General features: G+C 42.3%; 1 protein-coding gene and 1 long non-coding RNA gene across 3 annotated transcripts; one reads left to right on the top strand and one right to left on the bottom strand.

Moving 5' to 3' along the window:
• Positions 1–1,082: 1,082 nt before the first annotated feature.
• On the bottom strand, positions 1,083–16,466 carry ENPP4 (ectonucleotide pyrophosphatase/phosphodiesterase 4). Of its 2 annotated transcripts, none has more exons than XM_027524055.1 (4): positions 15,963–16,466; positions 8,435–9,291; positions 7,612–7,782; positions 1,083–4,587 (listed from the first exon to the last, which is right to left on the bottom strand). In XM_027524055.1, exons 2-4 carry the CDS (start codon positions 9,258–9,260, stop codon positions 4,223–4,225), a joined length of 1,362 nt encoding a protein of 453 aa, XP_027379856.1. In that variant the 5' UTR covers positions 9,261–9,291; positions 15,963–16,466; the 3' UTR covers positions 1,083–4,222. The 2 variants fall into 2 exon arrangements, with proteins under 2 accessions (XP_027379856.1, XP_027379857.1); XM_027524056.1 differs by lacking the exon at positions 15,963–16,466 and adding an exon at positions 15,802–15,949.
• LOC113881220 lies at positions 16,223–17,176 on the top strand. The gene is made up of 2 exons (XR_003507969.1): positions 16,223–16,310; positions 16,920–17,176. It is a non-coding gene; the product is annotated as an uncharacterized LOC113881220 (long non-coding RNA).
• The last annotated feature ends 5,340 nt before the right edge of the window (positions 17,177–22,516 follow it).

The raw sequence follows: 22,516 nt of genomic DNA, 5'->3' as shown, positions 1-22,516 counted from the left end.
ATGAGTGGACAAAAGTATTTTGTTGGTATAAAGGTGTTACCACTTTTGAAATGCCACAGAACTCTTCAAAGTAAAGAAAGTACTTTTTTATTTGTTTTTCCCACAGTCCCTAGCAGTATTTAATGATTGTCAGAAAAAAACACTGCTCTATTAGAGGAAGCTTTGTTGAATATATTTTAGAAAAGACATTAAATACTCTGTTGGTCATTTAGTCATTAAGGTGTGTCAGACTCTTTTGTGATCTCATGGACTTTAGCCCACCAGGTTCCTCTGCCTGTGGGCTTCTCCAGGCAAGAAATACTGGAGTGGGTTGCCATTTCCTTCAGGGGATCTTTCCGACTCAGGGACCAAACCCGGTTTCCTGCATTGGCAGGCAGCTTCTTCACCACTGAGCCACCTGGGAAGCACCTGCTGCTGCTGCTGCTAAGTCACTTCAGTCATGTCCGACTCTGTGTGACCCCATAGACGGCAGCCCACCAGGCTCCCCTGTCCCTGGGATTCTCCAGGCAAGAACACTGGAGTGGGTTGCCATTTCCTTCTCCAATGCATGAAAGTGAAAAGTGAAAGCGAAGTCGCTCAGTCGTGTCCCGACTCCTCGCGATCCCATGGACTGCAGCCCACCAGGCTCCCCAGTCCGTGGGATTTTCCAGGCAAGAGTACTGGAGTGGGTGCCATCGCCTTCTCCACTCTAGTTATGTACAAAACAAAGTTTCAATACTGTCATCACCCTCACCCCTGGTGTTTTGTAACCAGGTTTTGAAACTTCTTCCTTTCTACTGTAAGTCAGTAAATTATAGTTCTAGAAACTGCAAAATTTATCTTGGCTATCTTTCCAATGATGTCCTTATGTTGGATTGCATATTTATACTATATTTATACAGTGTATATTTATACACTGCTTTAAAATATGGTTAATGTTACACACTTAATCCCAGTTTTAAAAAGATTGTAATGAATGCCTAAGTGAATTTTGCAGTATCACTAAGTCATGTTAACATCTATCATAGTATGCATATTTTGAAAGAAGGTGACAAATTAAAAAATCATCAAGGACATCACATATTTAATCATTACAATTAAAATGTTTTGGTAACATTTTATTTTATTCACATAAAATTTTAAAATAATAGGCAAAGTCATAGCTTTGAATTCAAACAATATAGTCAAAATATATTTTAACTTAAGGCACTACACATAAACTTCTTTAAAACACACTCATGTCATTTTATTTACACAGTATTTTAAGAATCTACAATAAATTACAGACTTCTCATGTCATCTTTATCCTTCATTTGTAGCTTTATATATTCACAATGAAGTAAAATCCTTCAAATAAAAGAAATTAAATACAACCATCTTTAAAGTTTACCAGACATGGGCAAGAGAAGAAAAAACACCCAAGAACAAGGCAAAGGCCTTTTTAATCATTTACCGTTCCAAGAATTCATCTTTAAATCCTTACACCAAGCTTAATGGAACAGTAACACAAAGGCAGCGGTACAGAGCACTGAAATACTTTGTATGCTATTGCTCTTTACCAGAAGGACTTGCACATTAATGAGAGCGGCAGAACTGTCCCTACATTATAAGAACATGTACTTATTCTGAACTCATTCACTGAAAAACCGTTATTAAAAAGTTTTCCTATTACCTTTGAGTATGGCTGTCATAAACAGTTAAATCTTTCCTGGAGCCAAATACTTCCTACAACTCAGAAAATAGAGAAGCATGTTAACAATGATTTAACAAAATGCGCAACAAGTGAAGAAGGCTGGCTTTACCGAAGTATTTCTCAGTGTATTAGAGGAGATCACTGGCTTTAAGTGATCATTTTTTAAAGATACAGATGAATTAATATAAAGTTCAATACAATAATATATAAACATCTCTTTGATTATTAAATAAATACTCTTTTTGTCCCACCAACATATACATAAAACATCTACAGTTTTAATTCTAGTCCATATTTTCAGAATGGAATGAAGAACAAGACAAATAGGTCTTTTGTTCAGAGGGTTGAGACCCTGAAGGGGCAGCCCTTCCCATTCCATCCTCTATAAAGTCTCCTCACATGCTGGCTGCAATGGGTCCATTTCCACCAATCACACCAATACAGCCAATAAAGCTCACACCACTGCAAGGACCAAGCTCAACTCACTCAGCGCTTGAGACATTTCAAAAAATCCTCACTGCTGTAAATGTGACAGTTCTTCTGTGCTTTTTTTTTTTTTAATGGGAATTGAAGTAGAAAGAAATTTTTCTATTATTTGTTCAGATCAACTATTAACCTTTAGGATAACTTTTATGTGAGGAAAACACATCAGAAATAAAAATCTGTCAAAAAGCAAAATAAGTCCTGGTGGTTTGGTTTATTTACTATGCTGTTTTTAACACAGTCACTTTATGACTGCATGCCCGGACTATTCATGCAGGGTGTGGAAATGATTCTCAAGAACCCCTGGAACAACAGGCACCAAATACCAGGATTGGGAGATTAGCAAGCAGTGACCAAAGGATGAATTCTGGGTTTGACGACTGGCACCATTGTTCCTGACCACCACAGATCATCAGCATTTCACTGGGCTGCAGAGTTACCCTCCATTATTTTTGTATCTGTAAAACTGTTATCCAGCTTATTTTCTGTCGTCAAAACTTGAAATATCACACTAGTAATAAAATTTTAAAGATCACACTAGTGATATTACTTTAAAGATCACACTAGTAATATTAATTGCTTGCCTCAGCTCCTGATGAATGGTTCTTGAACCCAATTTTTCCTCTAGTGTATAAAATCTCATCTGCTACAATTCAGTCTCTTCCTATTGATTTTGATTCTTAGAAGGTACACTTTGCAAAGCTAGGAGGGCAGTTATAACAACATATGGTCGGCTCTGAACAAGTATGCTAAAAAAAATTACGAGCAGAGTGGTTACTTTTATGAACCAGATATGGGAGAATAAAAGCAAAGGCAGAATTCAGGCTCCTAAAGGTTAACAGAGTTCTGAGAGTTTATTCAGTTACTTAACATATGATTAATATAGAAGATCAAAAGATATTAAATTTCATTTTAAATTTAGCTACACTATTGCCTAAAAAGTAAGGCATAAAATTCCCAAAGGCAAACAGAAAAATCTCTCATTCTGACCCAATCAGAACCAGATTTGTAGTCAGGTCATAAATTTCTCTGCAGTACTTGGAGACCTCTGGTTGTAATAGCGTAAGAATGTTAAAAATGCTAACAAAAATTCACAAGGTTTTAAAAATTATGAATTTAACTTGTGAGTTAGAAGGAACTACATGAATGTGAAGTGCAATTATAACCTTTCCTGAGATCTGTGTTTTATGGGTTAGTGAGGGTCTGTCTCCAGGTCACTCACATCTCACCACCTCCTGTAAGTTACATGAAGTCTGTACACCCAAGCAGGCAACACCCTGGCGCACGTGCGCGCGCACGCACACACACACACAAACTAAATAACTTACACAAAGGCATTAAGCATAAAGTGAGAAAAGCACTTTCCTCTATTTTCTTAATTTCCTCTTAGCAATACTCTTCTAAAGATAAACCTTTTGAGGTTTTAATAGCTTAAGGGTCTTAACAGAGACACACAAAGACTCAATCTTGTTATCATGGGGCTTTTGCTTGTTTTTTACAGTAGCTTTTCTTGAAATAGTTTCTTCATATGCTAGATCTTTTCTGCCTCATAATCCATTTTATTAACCATCACAGAGAATTTTCCTACCTCAAGGGTTTACTTGGGATACAAACTCTATTAAAGGTACATATAAAAATATAGGAAACTTTTCTTCCCTTATACACAAAATCCACACACTTTACAAAGATTTTTGTTGTATAATTTACAAATATAAAAATTTATTTGAAATGCACACGCACTAAATTTTAGTATATTTTCATCTCAAGATGTGTCTAATCTTCATTGCCAAAAAAAAAAAAAAAAAAGGGAGGAGGGAGCAAAGGCAGTATTATTCTCAAAACAAGTTTCTTGTCAGAGAAACAGTTGGTGCTAACTAATGATTTACTAGCAATTTTCCCTACGATCAGAATTTTTTTGTATTAGCTAATGCAGCAAAACACAAGAAAAGACAAAATAATTGTAGCATGCCTGGCCCAAGTTCTTTCGAAGCATATGTTTTCATAGTTGTAACACCATTCCTTGGGTGTGCCCTACTTAAAGCCACCTTGTATAAAGCCCGGCACGTGTTACCCAATCAACGGATCATCATCATCTTCTTGGAGCTGAAGTCGGGAAAATGGCCGGGGCCCGGAGACTCTGTTCTGCATGATAATGATGAGGCAGGTCAGCGTGGTCAAGACCAGGAGCGCCCCGATAACAATTCCAATGGCTTCTGGGAGGTTAATGCACCACTGGTCCACTAACAGACACTTGGTGTGCTCAAAGGTTCCATTGTTGGGATGTGGCTTCAATCCCAGGATGTGGCACATCATTGGATAAATATCCACTGTATTAATGCTGCTGTGTTTGTAGCCTTTGTGAAATGCAGGACCATGGGCAGCTAGAAACGGATTCATACTAGGCAGAGAATTATCGTAACCGTGGTCACCTACTGGAAAAGAAGAAGATGATGTTAGTAAACAAGATCAGCCCTGCTATTATGAAATAGCCTGTTTCTAGTGTAAATACACTGGATTCTTGTCAGTTTAATTCCCATCCATTGAAATTCTGATCAGTTGGGCCAAACAGGGGCTAAAAAAAAAATTATCTATTTTCTTCAATTCAGCCACCTCCTGTATTTTGCACATACACCCCTCCTTTTTCCCAGCTGGTCATGACCTCACATTTTAAAACCTTCTCTCAGACTGATGGGTTTCTCAGTCCTGCTGCTGCTGCTGCTAAGTCGCATCAGTTGTGTCCGACTCTGTGCGACCCCACAGTTCTCAGTCCTAGCCCCAAGCACTTCACCTGTCAGCATCCGACACTGTTTGCAAAAAGCCCCTGCAAAGAGCACCAGTGATTGAGAGAGCAGTTGGGTTGAGGTTCTGAGTAACTGGGGGAGCAGAAGCAAGTAAAGCAGTGAGTGGGGAGGAAGTGAGCCAGCAGCCTGACCTCTGTCAGCTGCCCCTGGACAAGACGCAGAATGTGGAATACATCACGGATGCACGTGTGCTAAGTCACTTCAGCTGTATCCGACTCTGCAACCCTATGGAATGCTGCCCACCAGGCTCCTCTGCCCATGGGATTCTTCAGGCAAGAATACTGGAGTGGATTGCCATGCCCTCCTCCAGGGGATCTTCCCCATCCAGCGATTGAACCTGTGTCTCTTATGTCTCCTGCATTGGCAGGTGGGTTCTTTACCACTAGTGCCACCCGGGAAGCCCACACCATTGGTTTACCAACAGCTAAAGGACACCTCAATGTCCAGAGGGTCAGGGGACTGAAAACATTACAGGAGGGATTCTTGCCTTGAATGTGACATCTAACTAGATGACTCCAATGTGTAATTCCAGTAAAAGTCAAAGAAAAACCTGATGGTCCCAGATATCACTCCAAAATAAGACTCTCAACTATCAACTTTATTTTTTTTTAAATACTGCCTTTTAATATGCATCAGTTATATTTAACAAGGAGAAAGGAATGGCAACCCACTCCAGTATTCTTGCCTGGAGAATCCCATGGACAGAGGAACGTGGCAGGCATAGTCCATGGGGTCACAAGAGTGGGACATGACTTAGCAATGGTAAAGAATCCGCCTACAATGTGGGAGACCTGGGTTTGATCCCTGGGTTGGGAAGATTCCCTGGAACTCCCTGGAGAAGTGCCTGGCAGCCCACTCCAGTGCTCTTGCCTGGAGAATCCCCATGGACAGTGGTACCTGGTGGGCTACATTCCACGGGGTCACAGAGAGCTGGACATGACCGAACAACAAAGCACACATTTGACAAGCTCCCACTTCCATGCGAGGTTCAGGTGACTGAATGATGACTCTATCAGTGTTTGCTATATCATTCTTTACTTCTTTATTTAATATATCATTCTTTAATTCTATGTTTGAAATATTTCATAATAAAAATAATGCTGTGACCAGTACAAAAAATAGCAGAATATAATGATATATATAGATATTATGATTTCAATAATATAAATGAGTATGATTGTAAATGATACCATAAACCATATGATTTAATAATAAAAATATGCAGTGTATGTAACAGGAAAAGATTAGAGGGGGGCAAACGCCCACAATTAACATCTGTCTATGCTTCTGTATTGAAGAAGTATGAATAGTTTTTGTTTTCTTTTCTGAACTTTTCTGTATTTTACAAGTTTTCAATAATGAGTATATAGGATAAATATTATGGGCTTCCCTGGTAGCGCAGCTGGTAAGGAATCTGCCTACAATGCAGGAGACCTGAGTTCAATTCCTGGGTTGGGAAGATCCCCTGGAGAAGGGATAGGCTACCCACTCCAGTATTTGTGGGCTTCCCTGGTGACTCAGCTGGTAAAGAATCTGCCTCCAATGCAGGAGACCTGGGTTCCATCCCTGGGTGAGGAAGATCCCCTGGAGAAGGGAATGGCTACTCACTCCAGTATTCTTGCCTGGAGAATTCCATGTACAGAGGAATCTGGCGTGCTACAGTCCATGGGGTCACAAAGAGTCAGAGACGACTGAGTGACTTTCACTTTCAAGGTAAGCATTAATAATACATAAATTCTAACGGCCTTCAGTTTTATCCTTGCCTGACACATCTGAACTGCTATAGATCAGAGATTGGCAGATGACAGAGGCTGGTCAAATGCAGCCCTCTGCCTGTTTCTGTAAAGGGAGTTTCACTGGACACCCTACATCAGTTTATTTAGGTATTGTCTGTGGCTGCTTTCCCACTGTAAGGCAGGACTGAGTAGTTGAGACAGAGACCAGCTGGCCCACAAAGACTGAAATATTTACTATCTGGCCCTTTACAGAAGAATTTTATGACCCCTGCTATGGTCTATAAAATCAGATTTTAAAAAAATGCATTCAAATTGAATTTAACAAACAAGTAAATAAGCTTCAGTTCAGGGGAGACCTCTTAATTCTTCCTTAAACATTTCCTCAGTTTGTGGCAAGATTCTGCTTTGTTTACTTGGTAGATTTTTGTTTGTATACTTTCTGGTTCTTGCTTGGTGTTCTAAATAGCAGTAGCACTCAGGTATATTATTTCATCATGGGGGAAAACTTGGACACATTTTTTTTAACACTAAAAAAGAAAAAGGAATTTGAACTAGTTAATCTCTCTCCCTTTATTTTGTTTCTTGACTTTTCTTTTATTTTCTTTGCTTCTTCCTACTCTCTTATTTTTACAAATCAAGAGAACAATTCCTGAAAGTTACTCACAGTCACTGCAATTTTGGTAACAAAAAAGTAAAACTACTCCTTCACCCTTAAGATCACCCAACCTTCTAATATAAGGATCAAACTATGGTTTCTAAAAATTGTTCTCAAATGGAAACCTGAGAATCATCTAATTGAAAATCAAACTAATTACACTGTGTCAACATCTCTAAATCAAAGTACCTTGTTAGTGGAAGAATGTCACAACATGTGATTTATCCCAAGGACAGAGAAGAAAAATCCTAAATAAATACTTACATTTTAGTGATGATTTATTTAGCACAATTGTCCAGCCTTCATCAGCAACCAAAATAATAGGCTGAATTCGATCACTATGTTGATAGTGAAACCTGGCAGGAATGTCTTCTTTGAGATAAACATTCATGTGAGGGTCACAGACTTTCAGTTTGCTATAAACCTTTGTTTTATCTGGAAGAAAAGGAAACAGCAAAGGAAAAAGGTCATGTTGACTGATAAGGAAACAATATTTCTAACTAGAATAACTGGAAATAAGCCCTGAACAATGTTATCTATTAATTCCTATTAATCATTAAAAAAAAAAAAACAGGGCAATAATACTAATGTAACAGTGCTGGGTGCACACAAGTGCACGTGCACACCCGCACACACCCCTTTCATGCATTCACATATCTGTCTTTTCATTTTGTGATTATCCCGGGTAGACTTTTATACAAAGGGGGCAAATTTCACATCTAGCTTCCTAAGTAAACATAAACTAATTACATATTACTACTAACTATTAATTCTAAGATCAGTAGATGAAAATTATTAGGTATATCTCACACAAAACTATATATATATATGAGTCACTTTGATGTACACTTACACTTCAATAAAAAGATAAACATAAAAGAAATATATCAAAAAGCAAAGAAAATATCCTTTTGAACCTAAACGGCCTAAGAAAAACATCACAGGAAAAACACAGTCCTAACTCTGAGTGAGTATAAGAGTGTATGGTGGTGAACCACATAAAATCCAAGCTCCATTCTTTTTACAAAACCCTCCCTCCTCAATCAACTGACCCACTGAAATATTCCTTGGTTAAAAGTTTACTTACTTATTTTGGGAAGTATCGCAGCAACTGGGGTCAAGTCTATAAGAGTGTAGTACGAGGGGTCGAGGCAGCCGTCCAAGTTTATCACCCTGTCTTTAGAACACTGGGTCATCCCGTGATCACTTGTAATGATCACATTAAGACTCTCCCACAGTCCTAACACCTTGAGTCTGTGAACCAGCTCACCAATGTGTTCATCTATTTCTTCCAGCACTCGGCGCATGTTTTCTTTATCTTCGGGGCCGTATTTGTGGCCGCTAGCGTCTGGTTCCTCCCAATAGAGTGTCGCAAAGGTCACTGGTGGGTTCGAACTGCTCAGCCATGTGGTGACATTACCGAGCCTTTCCCTAAATGACACTGAGGGGCTGTAGTTCATGAAATAGGACGGCGTGCTATTGTGAATGGGCACGTCGGTACCGGGCCACATAGCAGCAGCACTCGATCTGTTGTCCTGAAGCTGATTGGTCACCCAGATGGGGACTGCCTCATTCCACCAAAACGGGTCCTTGTCATTGTGGTCAGAAAAATGTTTCTTTGTGTTGACGTCATACATGGAATTAGCCACGATGCCATGGCTTTCTTCATACAGGCCCGTCACGATGCTGTAGTGGTTTGGAAACGTTTTCGTGATAAAGACGTTTTTAACCTGCTCTACCAAGACACCTTCTTTGATAAAATTCTGGAGATGAGGAAATTCATAGTTCTGCAGATAGTCAGCTCTGAAGCCATCAAAGGATACCAGCAGTAACTTAGGTGGTGAAGCAGAGGAAGAGTTCCCTCTACAACCAGTCATAAGTCCCGAAAACAAAAGCATCAACAGTAACTTCATAGTGAACGTGCTGAAGGGGGTAGCGGGGTTCCTAAGATAAAAAACAAACAATTCCTAAGTAGTCATGCTGCTTGATTTGGATTCGATTTCCAAAGCTGAGCCATCAGGAAACGAAAACCAACATTTAAAAACTGTTTATACACCAGATTTACATACATCAACTTAAAAATCAAATGCTGTCACTTACTGAAAGGTAACTGAATAAAGCTAAAGTGGGAGAAACAAAATTGCCTTTACTTGTTGAATTATATGTCCTGCCTCATTTTCATGCTCTGAAGGGGGTATGGGCCATTCTTATACTTCACACAAATTTGACTGCCTTGCTTGTCTGCAAGAGCAGAAATTATTCTAAAGGCTTAATAAGAACAAATGAAGAAATAAAAACAATCCTTTTACACAAAACAGAAATAACATTTTCTGCCAAACGTTCAGAAGCTCCAGAGAGGAAGATTATTTTTCTGGTTTAATGGCTAGTACCCTATCGTTCCTTTTAATCCTCAGAAATTAGGGTGTAGAATTTCTATCGTACTGGCTCAACATCAGTTCCTACTGAAAAATATTGGCATGCAAAAGGGGAGTAGGGAGTTTCCATGGTAGCTCAGATGGTAAAGAATCTGCCTGCAAGGCATGAGACCCAGGTTTGACCCCTGGGTTGGGAAGATCCCCTGGAGAAGGAAATGGCAACCCACTCTAGTACTTTTGCCTGGAGAATTTGATGGACAAAAGAGCCTGGTGGGCTACAGTCCATGAGGTCACAAAGAGTTGGATACAACTGAGCAACTAACACTTTCCAAAGAGGAATAAGAAATATATATTATTTGAGAAAAAAGGCCCCACCTCACTCTGAACCTGCTCAGTATTCAGAGGAGGTGAAGAGACAAAGTCTAGGCCCTTGGATGCCACAGTAACTTCGGAAGAAAAGCAACAGCTGTTGAAATGCATTTCATCACCACATCCCTTTTAGACTTCCTTTCTACCGTCAAAGACTTAACAGCTGGCCCTCCATATTCACAGGTTTTTACATGCATGAATCCAACCAGTCATGAATGGAAAACCCAGACGGTCAACTGTATTCACTGCACCAAGCCCTTTTATATAAGAGACTTGAGCATCTGTGGATTTTGGTACCCACTGGGGCTCCCAGATAATCACATTGGTGTGATCACTGACCTAGAGCCAGACATCCTGGAATGTGAAGTCAAGTGGGCCTTAGAAAGCATCACTACGAACAAAGCTAGTGGAGGTGATGGAATTCCAGTTGAGCTATTCCAAATCCTGAAAGATGATGCTGTGAAAGTGCTGCACTCAATATGCCAGCAAATGTGGAAAACTCAGCAGTGGCCACAGGACTGGAAAAGGTCAGTTTTCATTCCAATCCCAAAGAAAGGCAATGCCAAAGAATGCTCAAACTACCGCACCATTGCACTCATCTCACACGCTAGTAAAGTAATGCTCAAAATTCTCCAAGCCAGGCTTCAGCAATACATGAACCGTGAACTTCCTGATGTTCAAGCTGGTTTTGGAAAAGGCAGAGGAACCAGAGATCAAACTGCCAACATCCGCTGGATCATGGAAAAAGCAAGAGAGTTCCAGAAAAACATCTATTTCTGCTTTATTGACTATGCCAAAGCCTTTGACTGTGTGGATCACAATAAACTGTGGAAAATTCTGAAAGAGATGGGAATACCAGACCACCTGATCTGCCTCTTGAGAAATTTGTATGCAGGTCAGGAAGCAACAGTTAGAACTGGATATGGAACAACAGACTGGTTCCAAATAGGAAAAGGAGTACATCAAGGCTGTATGTTGTCACTCTGTTTATTTAACTTCTATGCAGAGTACATCATGAGAAACGCTGGACTGGAAGAAACACAAGCTGGAATCAAGATTGCAGGGAGAAGTATCAATAAACCTCAGATATGCAGATGATACCACCCTTACTGCAGAAAGTGAAGAGGAACTAAAAAGCCTCTTGATGAAGGTGAAAGTGGAGAGTGAAAAAGTTGGCTTAAAGCTCAACATTCAGAAAACGAAGATCATGGCATCCGGTCCCATCACTTCATGGGAAATAGATGGGGAAACAGTGGAAACAGTGTCAGACTTTATTTTTCTGGGCTCCAAAATCACTGCAGATGGTGACTGCAGTGGTGAAATTAAAAGATGCTTACTCCTTGGAAGGAATGTTATGACCAACCTAGATAGCATATTCAAAAGCAGAGACATTACTTTGCCAACAAAGGTTCGTCTAGTCAAGGCTATGGTTTTTCCGTGGTCATGTATGGATGTGAGAGTTGGACTGTGAAGAAGGCTGAGCGCCGAAGAATTGATGCTTTTGAACTGTGGTGTTGAAGAAGACTCTTGAGAGTCCCTTGGACTGCAAGGAGATCCAACCAGTCCATTCTGAAGGAGATCAGCCCTGGGATTTCTTTGGAAGGAATGATGCTAAAGCTGAAACTCCAGTACTTTGGCCATCTCATGCAAAGAGTTGACTCATTGGAAAAGACTCTGATGCTGGGAGGGACTGGGGCAAGAGGAGAAGGGGACGACAGAGGATGAGATGGCTGGATGGCATCACTGACTCGATGGACACGTGTCTGAGTGAACTCCGGGAGTTGGTGATGTCCAGGGAGGCCTGGTATGCTGCGATTCATGGGGTCGCAAAGAATCGGACACGACTGAGCGACTGATCTGATCTGATCTGGGGCTCCTAGAAACAATCCCCTTCAGACACCGAGAGGCCACTTAACTGCCTTACCTCATTCCCCAGGCTCAGAGAACTCCCTGACTTTTTATTATTTTTTTAATAATCTACTGATTACAAAAACAGCTCTCCCCAAACAAATCTCCCTGCCTTCAGTCTCTATCTTCTTTGGTCCTAAGAAAATATGGTATGTGATGTAGAGTGACTTTCCACAGATGCTATACTTCTTCAAGTCCTCAACGTCTCTTGTCTGGAGCCCTTCTGCCTCTTAACTGATCTTCCTACCTCAATCATCTTCCTCTTACCCAACATCTGCTCCCAACATAACCTTCCCTGTAGCTCTGTTCATGACATTTCCCTAATAAAATCAGTATTCAAAGTCCCCCTGCCTATATAGAATGTCCCAACACTCACTTCTGCCTGGCATTCAAGTCCTTCCATTATCCAGGCCCAACCCACATGCAAATTACTATGAAAGAGTTACAGAAATCATTGTTGTTGTTGGTTAGTCATTAAGTCGTGTTTGACTCTTCTGCAACCCCATGGACTGTAGCCTGCCAGACTCCTCTGTCCATGGAATTTCCCAGGCAACAACACTGGAGTGGGTTGCCAACCTTAATTCCCTTTTACTGCACAATGCTATCACAATCTGTCTGAGATGTAATATAGAGACAATAATCATTTATGTAGGTGACTTATAACAGTTCTTCAGTAATAACCTGTGTTTCCAAACCTCTTAAAGCTACTTCCTACACATTAAGTCTTTGCCCAAACACTCTTTTAGGTAATTAAAAAAAAAATTCAATAAATATCTAATATAACTAAAGTCAACACCACCAAAATTTATGGATGTGCCATATATCAGAGGACAAGAGCTTCCCCACGTGGCTCAGGGTAAAGAATCTGCCTGTCAATGTAGGAGATGTGAGTTCCATTCCTGGCTGGGGAAGAGCCCCTGGAGGAGGAAATGGCAACCCACTCCAATATTCTCACCTGAGAAACTCCATGGACAGAAGGAGCCTGGCGGGCTACAGACCACAGGTTGCAAAAAGAGCTGGATATGACTTTGCAACTAAACACCAACACCACAAGAGCTTTACACTTTTCAAATACAAAATACTCAAAATAGGGACAAAACAAGAAAACAATGAACCTGGCTGTCATCTTGGAAGACCAACCAGGAGCTTGAGTGACTTCTGTTCTACAACACCACAGCTTCCTGTAATGGTGTGCTTGAGACCCATACATCATCAAGTATTGTTTTGAAAGCTAAGCCCTTTGAAGAATCACTACAAATGGAATATCACAGGATGTCTAAAATTTTTCCAGTAGGGTTGCTTCTAAGAGTGGAGGGATGCTAAGACAAGTCAACAAATGGTGCTGAGACGACTGGATATCCACACGCAAAAGAATAACTCTGTATCCCTTAGCTCATACCCTGCACAAAACTGACTCAACATGGATCACAGACCACAGTTAAGAGCTAAAACTATAAAACTCTTAGAAGAAAATACAGGGATAAATCTTCATGACCTTGAGTTAGGCAAAGCCGTTTTAGATACAGCACCAAAAGCACAAGTGAGAATCAAAAATAAATTGAACTTCACCAAAATTAGAAACTTTTACATCTGGAGGGATACCATGAAGCAATGACAACCTAAGGGATAAGAGGAAATATCTGCAAACCACATGTCTGATAAATGATTTGTATCTAGAATATATAAAGAACTGTAACAACTCAACAATAAAAGTTAAATAGTCTAATTTTTTAAATGAGCAAAGAAGCTGAAAAGACTTTTTTCCAAAGATATAGAAATGACAAATAAGCACATGAGTATGTTCAACATCAACAGTAATCAGGGCAATACAAAGCAAAACACCACGAGATACCCCTTCATACCCACTAGGATAGATATAAAAAACAGACAGACAGACAGATAATAACAAGTAATGGTGAGGAAATACAGAAACTAGAATTTTTTACACTGCTGATGAAAATGGAAATGGTCCAGGCACTTATAAAACATTCTGGTAGTTCCTCAAAAGTTTAAACAGTTACCATATGACCTGGAAACTCTACTACTAGGCATATGCCTATGAGAAATGAAAATATATGTCCACAATAAAACTTGTACACAAACGGTCACAGCAGCATTATTTGTAAGAGTCACAAAGTGGAAACATCTCAAGTGATAAACAGATAAGAAGTGGTATATCCACACGATGGAATGCTATCTGGCAATAAAAAGGAATGCAGTGATAATACATGCTACAATTTGGATAAACCTTTGAAACGCCGTGCTAAGTGAAAGTCACAAAAGGTCACTTATTGTATGATTCTATTTAAATGAAAAGCCTACATATGCAAATCTATACAGACGTAAAGTAGATTTGCCTGGAGCAAACGGGTGAGGAGAAATGGAGAGTAAATGCTAGCGGGTATGGTGTTATTTTGGGGCTTCCCTGGCGACTCAGACAGTGAAGAATCAGCCTGCAATGCGGGAGACCTGGGCTCAATCTCTGGGTTGGGAAGACCCCCTGTAGTAGGAAATGGCAACCCACTCCAGTATTCTTGCCTGGAGAATCCCATGGACAAAAGACCCTGGTAGGTTCCAGTCCACTCCAGTACTCTTGCTTGGAAAATTCCATGGACAGAGGAGCCTGGTGGGCTGTAGTCCATGGGGTCACCAACAGTCAGATACGACTGATGTGACTTAGCAGCAGCAGCAGCAGCCTGTCATCTGCTCCCTAATAAAAAGCCTTACTCTAAATACTTCACAAATACTATTTATAATCAGTTTTAAAATAAAATGAAAATAGTATTGTCTATGCACATAGATAACTTAGGTGGTTTTCCCTATTATTATTTTCTTGATATTCTAAACAAAAACTAAAGCTACTCACTAAAAGACTTTCTTAGAAACTCTAGGCTTCTAAAGTATTCTTCAATTTTCCAGCACACACACACAAATACATACACACACATTTCTGGCATCTTCAAAACAACTCCACTTAATTTTACTTTCTACATAACTCCCCCTGTGTATTCATCAAAATTTCTTCCAAATTGTATTTTGTAGCTAATTTAAAAGCGAAGAGGATATATTTATTGTTATGAGCTCCTTGTGGACCCTAAGGGGCTCATAACATTTATATTTTATGTATTTTAGCTATAAATTATCTTATCCCTGCTTTTAAATACATTTAATTTCCTTAAAAGGGCTCAGAACAACCTCTGGGGGAAAGGAAGAAAGAAAAGAAAACCGGATATTAAAAGGAGCAGTTGACTTAGTACTGGCAAGGTTTCTGGGTTGGGTCACCAGAAGGTCGGTGGTTAAACAAAAAACCCTAGTGGGGTCAGAGCTGGTATAAAACTGAATCTGTTAGTGGTCACCAGCTGCGCTTCAAGTCTCCGAGCAGGGCTGTCTCCATCTGTACACTGGGATGCTGTGCCCGGAAAAGGAAGCTTAACTGTAAAATGCTTAACACGGTGCCTGGCCGAGAAAAAGCACTTCGATGGGATCTTTCCTGTTAGATTTTCCAGGAAATTCGTTTTTTTCAATTTGGCTGTGTCACGACCATCGACTCTCAGCGAATACTCAGGCCAGTGCAGGTTGATCTGTGCCTTGGACGGCGTTCGGGTTCAATGAAACGCCCGCCCCGCCAGCCCCCTCGGCCTCCACGGCCTCCACGGCTGTCAGGCCGACCCCCTCCGCCTCTCTCCCCACGGACCCAGCTTCAGCCCTCTCCCCGCTGCCCGCCCGCCCAGGCCGCGCCCACTCGCTCAATTTCCTTTCCGCTTTCCACCCCGCCCTCTGCCGCCCCCAGCCAGCCAGGCACCTCCCGGCCGCTCCGGGGTCCCTCGCGACTGTCCCCTCGGGGCAGGTGTGTGGCTATCAGGGATAAGGGATCTCACGACCACTATTTTCAAAGCCCCCGGCGGGCGGGGGAGGGTGCGGCATTTCTGTCCGGAACGCCGGCTGCGCGAATCTCACACTCACCCGCTGCCGCCGCTTCTCTGCAGCGCGCGGAACCGGGCGCGCGCGGAACCCGACGCTCGTGGGTCTGGGGAGCGACGGAGACCTGAAGGCGCAGGAGCCCGACCGAGTTCTTCCTGAAGCGCCTGCGCAATAGAGGGGCGCCCTCCCCCTACCACAATTAACAGCCCCTTCTCCGCGACACCCGCGCTGCCAGGGGCGCTCCTAGGGTTCGTGGCCGTCCCGCGCGCGACTGCGGAACAGGTTTCCAGCCTGCGGGAACCCAGCGGGCGACGGAGCGTGAGACAGGTCCTCGGATTGGATGCCGCAGCCGCGGTCGATGTAACTCCCTTTCCGATTGGTTAGATTCAGGTACCACCTGGGGACAGAGGCTTTGGTGGGGCTGAATAGGGTCCGGAAGGAGTGGTTCGTTCTTCTCTCCTCCCAAGCCCTTTCCCTAAGCGTCCCAGGGCTGAGTGCCCTTCAGGGGACCTGAAACGCAGCGAGTCCCGGAAAGGGCCTCTGACTATTGCACAGCCCTTGCAGTTCACTCCCAGTTAACTCCAGGCTCCTGCAGGCTTAGGTATCTACTGGAAAAACGGCTTTGGCTGCCTCAGGGCCCAGCACAAGTTTAGAGCAGCTTTAGCCAGTTCCTGTGAGTTGGGATAAATACAGTGTGATACAAAACAGTATAATTCTGTGTTACTGGGGAAGTAAGCACCTTAACAGGTGAATTGAGTACTAGGCAGTTTATGAGTAAGGTTGCAAAAAACACAGTCCGTGCAGTAGGGACCTAGGAATGGCTACCAACTGAGAATGGGCATTTCTTTTTGACAGATACATGTGGGTCTGAGTTTTAGTGTACAACCACTACCCAGACTCCAGAGTTCAGAAGCAGCTGCAGAGACAGTTTGGGCTAGATATATTCTGTTGATTATTAGTTTGTACTTTCAGAAGTTAATTCCAGTTTCAAACCTCAAGGCTGGCCTGTGCACCTCTGAATGGAAGCATCTCAGATCCCTGGGCTGTCAGAGCTGGAAGGAATGGCAGAGGCCTTGTTGACCAGTCCCTACAATCTGCCAGATCAGAGTTTGAATCCTCACTCAGTAGCTGAGCAATCTTGGGCCAGTGTCTCAACCTGTTTGAGCTTCTATGTCCTCATCTCTGAAATGGGCCCTTCTACAGCCTCTTAGGGTCATTGTCAGATAACTGAGATAAAGCAAGTAAAGTACTCAACACACATGGTGTCAGTGATTGTTATTGCTGTGACCAGAACAATATTCAGGGAAGTCTGAGCTCTGGGGGAAATGACATGATGCCCAACTGAGCTGAATTCAGTGCTCTGTCATTTGGGGTGTATGATCCTGCTTGTTCATTCACTGGGTGCTTGACTGCTTAAGGAGTAAACCAAACTGCCTGCCTTAAAGGTCAGATGGTTATGGAGACAGTAGCTGGAAGAGCATCAGGAGAGAAGGACTCCCTTCATCCACTGCCCCTACCACCACCCCTGCCCTTGTGACTGGGTCAGATCAGGGATCCCTGTGCACTCTGCTTTCCTCTGTAAGATAATGTGGTCAGAACAGAGGGACAAATGTTATCCTACAAATATTTACTATTTCAACTGCAAATGAAAGCCTATTTCAGTTGGGCTTAAATAATAAGGATATTCCTGATCTCACAAAACAGGAAGTTCAGAGGTAGGACAGGCTTCAGAACTGGTTGAATTAGCAGCTCAACAATATCACCATATCTTGAGTTCCTTCCTCACGTGCCTATTAACAGACTTGGCTTCTGGTTCCTCTAGTGGTAAAGATAACAGTGGCAGCAGAGATCATATGGTTCATTTTTCACTTCTACCAAGCAACAGAAGTGACTTCTAGGGGTTTTTTTTGTTTGTTTGTTTTTGTTTTTGGCTCCAGCAACCATCTCCTTCGATCACTTTGATTAGAATTGTTTTATTTGCCCAAACCTAGGCCAGCAAGGAATATGAAATTCCCAGCAGACCAATTCAGTCTGCACTTATGAGCTGAGTTCTCTTTCCCAGTCTGCACCACTTGTGTCAACGGGAGTGAGGTGGAGTGGGTGTTGGAAAGGCCACCAAAAGAGTTCACTATAGGAAAGTTGAAGATCATTTATCATAATAACAGGAAACACAACCGCAACAAATTTTCCATTTCCAATGTGATTTTTTTTAACATATTGCTTTATTTAGGTAGGCAAAAGAATAGCATTAATTTATAATACACTTCCGGGCTTCCCAGGTGGCTCAGTGGTGAAGAATCCACCTGCAAATGCAGGAGATGTAGGAGGCTTGGGTTCCATCTCTGGATCTGGAAGATCCACAAAGGAGGAAAGGGCAACCCCCTCCAGTATTCTTGCCTAGAGAGTTCCATGGACAGAGGAGCCTGGCGGGCTAGTCTGTGGGGTTGCAGAGAGTTGGACACCACTAAAGCAACTAAAAACACATGTATAATATTCTTTCAGCTCACCTTTTGAAAAAATAATTGTATATAAATCTTAGCAATAGGGATACAGTTTAGACCCTTTTTGTGTTGGAGACTGAAATGAGCTAGGAGCTACACTATACATCCATTGTGTGCAAGTGACTGTGGTGCCCCAAAGAGAACTGACTTGGCTCAATACACACAAAACAATTACAACTAGAGTCTTTGCCTCCGTGGCCAATGGCAGGTTTGGAAGCAGCCTGTTAGAGGCAGTATCTCTTTTCCCTCCCATTAACTAGACACCAGATTTATTGTTTATTCATTGCTGTTCATTCTCTCAGTCATATCCGACTCTTTGTAACCCCATGGACTGCAGCACACCAGGCTTCTCTGTCCTTCACCATCTCCCAGAGCTTGCCCAAATTCATGTCTGTTGAGTCCGAGATGCCATCCAACCATCTTATCCTCTGTTGCCCTCTTCTCCCCCTGCCTTCAGTCTTTCCCAGCTTCAGTGTCTTTTCCAGTGAGTTGGCACTTCTTAAGAGGTGGCCAAAGTACTGGAGCTTCAGCATCATTCCTTCCAATAAATGTTCAGTGTTGATTTCCTTTATTCATTAATGCAAAATATTTAAAATAATTTACCCTGTTTTCAAAATCAAAGACATAGCTCTTCATGCAGTTATTTCTCTTTTAAGTTCCTAATAATGATGCATCACTCATTGCTGGCAGGAAGGGGTCAGAAGTTACAGGGAAAAAAGTTTCAGAAGAAAAACCGTACCATCCCCCAAGAGAAAAGTTCCTGTCCACTGCTCGGTCTGATTTAATGACAAAGCTGAAACTGATGAATCAAATTTCAAGTCACTATTTTAAGTTTCACTTTTTAATATACTTTAGATGTTAATGTAAAGACAACATAATACAGTTTTCTCTTAAATATGAGGAGGAAAGGACCTTAGAAATCATAGTACTTTAGTAATTTTGAAATTTCGTTTAATGGAATCCCCACACCCACTCCATCTTCAGCAGGACTGCATTTGAATAATCTCAATCGAGTAAGATTGTAAACTATTTTGAATGCTCCTGTTAAAAGTGATTCTGTCTTATCCATCATGAACTACTTAGTATTAGGCATTCTTCATGCTTTAGGAATTTTTTTAATATTTAATAAAGTTATGCAAGAAATAATATAAATTCTTTTGAGGCCTTCCTATGTGGAAGTTAAGTTCAGTTCAGTCACTCAGTCGTGTCTGACTCATTGTGACCCCATGAACTGCAACATGCCAGGCCTCCCTGTTCATCACCAACTGCTAGAATTTACCATATCTACTGAGTGGAAGGCAATGTGCTAAATTTTAGAAAAGATGCAAAAATAAGTTAGATTTGGTCCCTGTTGCCAAGGTGACCCTAATCCAGAAACGCTTGTGGAGAGGATGTGACTTTTTGGCTGCCCACAACCCATTTCCCCTTCTGGTGGTTCCTCTGGGAAACCATACCATCTTCACTCTTAGTCTTACTGGGGCTGATGACACTCCCTTCTCCAGCATGGACTTCTAGGATGACCAGCTATCCCAGTGTGCCCTAAATCCAGGGATTTCCTGGAGCATGAGCCTTATAGCCCTGAAACCAGAAAAGTCCCAGGCAAATTGGGATGAGCTGGTCACACCTTTGCTTTTCGCTTCCCTTCTTTTCACAGCTATTGGTAAGGCCTCCCCAGACAGCCATTTTGCTTTTTTGCATTTCTTTTCCATGGGGATGGTCTTGATCTCTGTCTCCTGTAAAATGTCATGAACCTCATTCCATAGCTCATCAGGCACTCTATCTATCAGATCTAGGCCCTTAAATCTATTTCTCACTTCCACTGTATAATCATAAGGGATTTGATTTAGGTCATACCTGAATAGTCTAATGGTTTTCCGTACTTTCTTCAATTTAAGTCTGAATTTGGCAATAAGGAGTTCATGGTCTGAGCCACAGTCAGCTCCTGGTCTTGTTTTTGCTGACTGTATAGAGCTTCTCCATCTTTGGCTGCAAAGAATATAATCAGTCTGATTTCGGTGTTGACCATCTGGTGATGTCCATGTGTAGAGTCTTCTCTTGTGTTGTTGGAAGAGGGTGTTTGTTATGACCAGTGCATTTTCTTGGCAAACCTCAATTAGTCTTTGCCCTGCTTCATTCTGTATTCCAAGGCCAAATTTGCCTGTTACTCCAGATGTTTCTTGACTTCCTACTTTTGCATTTCAGTCCCCTATAATGAAAAGGACATCTTTTTTGGGTGTTAGTTCTAAAAGGTCTTGTAGGTCTTCATAAAACCGTTCAACTTCAGCTTCTTCAGCGTTACTGGTTGGGGCATAGACTTGGATTACTGTGATATTGAATGGTTTGCCTTGGAAACGAACAGAGATCATTCTGTCGTTTTTGAGATTGCATCCAAGTACTGCATTTTGGACTCTTTTGTTGACCATGATGGCTACTCCATTTCTTCTGAGGGATTCCTGCCCGCAGTAGTAGATATAATGGTCTGAGTTAAATTCACCCATTCCAGTCCATTTCAGGTCGCTGATTCCTAGAATGTCGACATTCACTCTTGCCATCTCTTGTTTGACCACTTCCAATTTGCCTTGATTCATGGACCTGACATTCCAGGTTCCTATGCAATATTGCTCTTTACAGCATCGGACCTTGCTTCTATCACCAGTCACATCCACAGCTGGGTATTGTTTTTGCTTTGGCTCCATCCCTTCATTCTTTCTGGAGTTATTTCTCCACTGATCTCCAGTAGCATATTGGGCACCTACTGACCTGGGGAGTTTCTCTTTCAGTATCCTATCATTTTGTTTTTTCATACTGTTCATGGGGTTCTCAAGGCAAGAATACTGAAGTGGTTTGCCATTCCCTTCTCCAGCGGACCACATTCTGTCAGATCTCTCCACCATGACCCGCCCATCTTGGGTTGCCCCACGGGCATGGCTTAGTTTCATTGAGTTAGACAAGGCTGTGGTCCTAGTGTGATTAGACTGACTAGTTTTCTGTGAGTATGGTTTCAGTGTGTTTGCCCTCTGATGCCCTCTTGCAACACCTACCATCTTACTTGGGTTTCTCTTACCTTGGGCTTGGGATATCTCTTCACTGCTGCTCCAGCAAAGCACAGCCAATGCTCCTTACCTTGGACGAGGGGTATCTCCTCACCGCCGCCCTTCCTGACCTTCAACGTGGGATAGCTCCTCTAGGCCCTCCTGTGCCCGCGCAGCCACAGCATGGGGTTGCTCCTCCCGGCCGCTGCCCCTGACCTCGGACGCTGGGTATCTCCTTTCTGCAGCCCCCGCTGACCTCAGATGCAGGGTAGCTCCTCTCGGCCGTTCCTGCGCCGTCGCAGGCTGGCACTCTTGGCCGCTGCCCCTGACTTCGGACGTGGGGTAACTCCTCTAGGCCGCCGCCCTTCAGGCATGGGGTCCTCCCGGCTTCTGCCCCTGACCTCAGAGTGGGGTAGCTCCTCTTGGCCATGCTTAGCGCGCCGGTCGCAGCCGCCTGCACTTTAGCGCGCGGTCGCTGGCTTCTCTCTGGATCCTTAACCGGAGGTCTTCTGGAATTTGAGACCGGGCTGAATGAGCTTCAGAATGGGAAAGACTAGAGATCTCTTCAAGAAAATCAGAGATACCAAAGAAACATTTCATGCAAAGATGGGCTCGATAAAGGACAGAAATGGTATGGACCTAACAGAAGCAGAAGATATTAAGAAGAGATGGCAAGAATACACAGAAAAACTGTACAAAAAAGATCTTCACGACCCAGATAATCATGATGGTGTGATCACTGACCTAGAACCAGACATCCTGGAATGTGAAATCAAGTGGGCCTTAGAAAGCATCACTACGAACAAAGCTAGTGGAGGTGATGGAATTCCAGTTGAGCTATTCCAAATCCTGAAAGATGATGCTGTGAAAGTGCTGCACTCAATATGCCAGCAAATTTGGAAAACTCAGCAGTGGCCACAGGACTGGAAAAGGTCAGTTTTCATTCCAATCCCAAAGAAAGGCAATGCCAAAGAATGCTCAAATTACCGCACCATTGCACTCATCTCACACGCTAGTAAAGTAATGCTTAAAATTCTCCAAGCCAGGCTTCAGCAATACATGA

The sequence above is a fragment of the Bos indicus x Bos taurus genome, chromosome 23 (assembly GCF_003369695.1).
Source record: "Bos indicus x Bos taurus breed Angus x Brahman F1 hybrid chromosome 23, Bos_hybrid_MaternalHap_v2.0, whole genome shotgun sequence".
NCBI lineage: Eukaryota > Metazoa > Chordata > Mammalia > Artiodactyla > Bovidae > Bos > Bos indicus x Bos taurus.
Note: the sequence above shows the minus strand (reverse complement) of the source record. Positions and strands in the feature narration are given on the sequence as shown.

Coding starts and splice junctions, on each gene's coding strand:
- ENPP4 (XM_027524055.1), bottom strand. CDS start 9,260: ATGAAGTTACTGTTGATGCTTTTGTTTTCGGGACTTATGACTGGTTGT. Junction 7,783..8,434: donor TGCGATACTTCCCAAAATAA/GTAAGTAAACTT, acceptor CTTTTCTTCCAG/ATAAAACAAAGGTTTATAGC. Junction 4,588..7,611: donor AAATAAATCATCACTAAAAT/GTAAGTATTTAT, acceptor CTTCTTTTCCAG/TAGGTGACCACGGTTACGAT.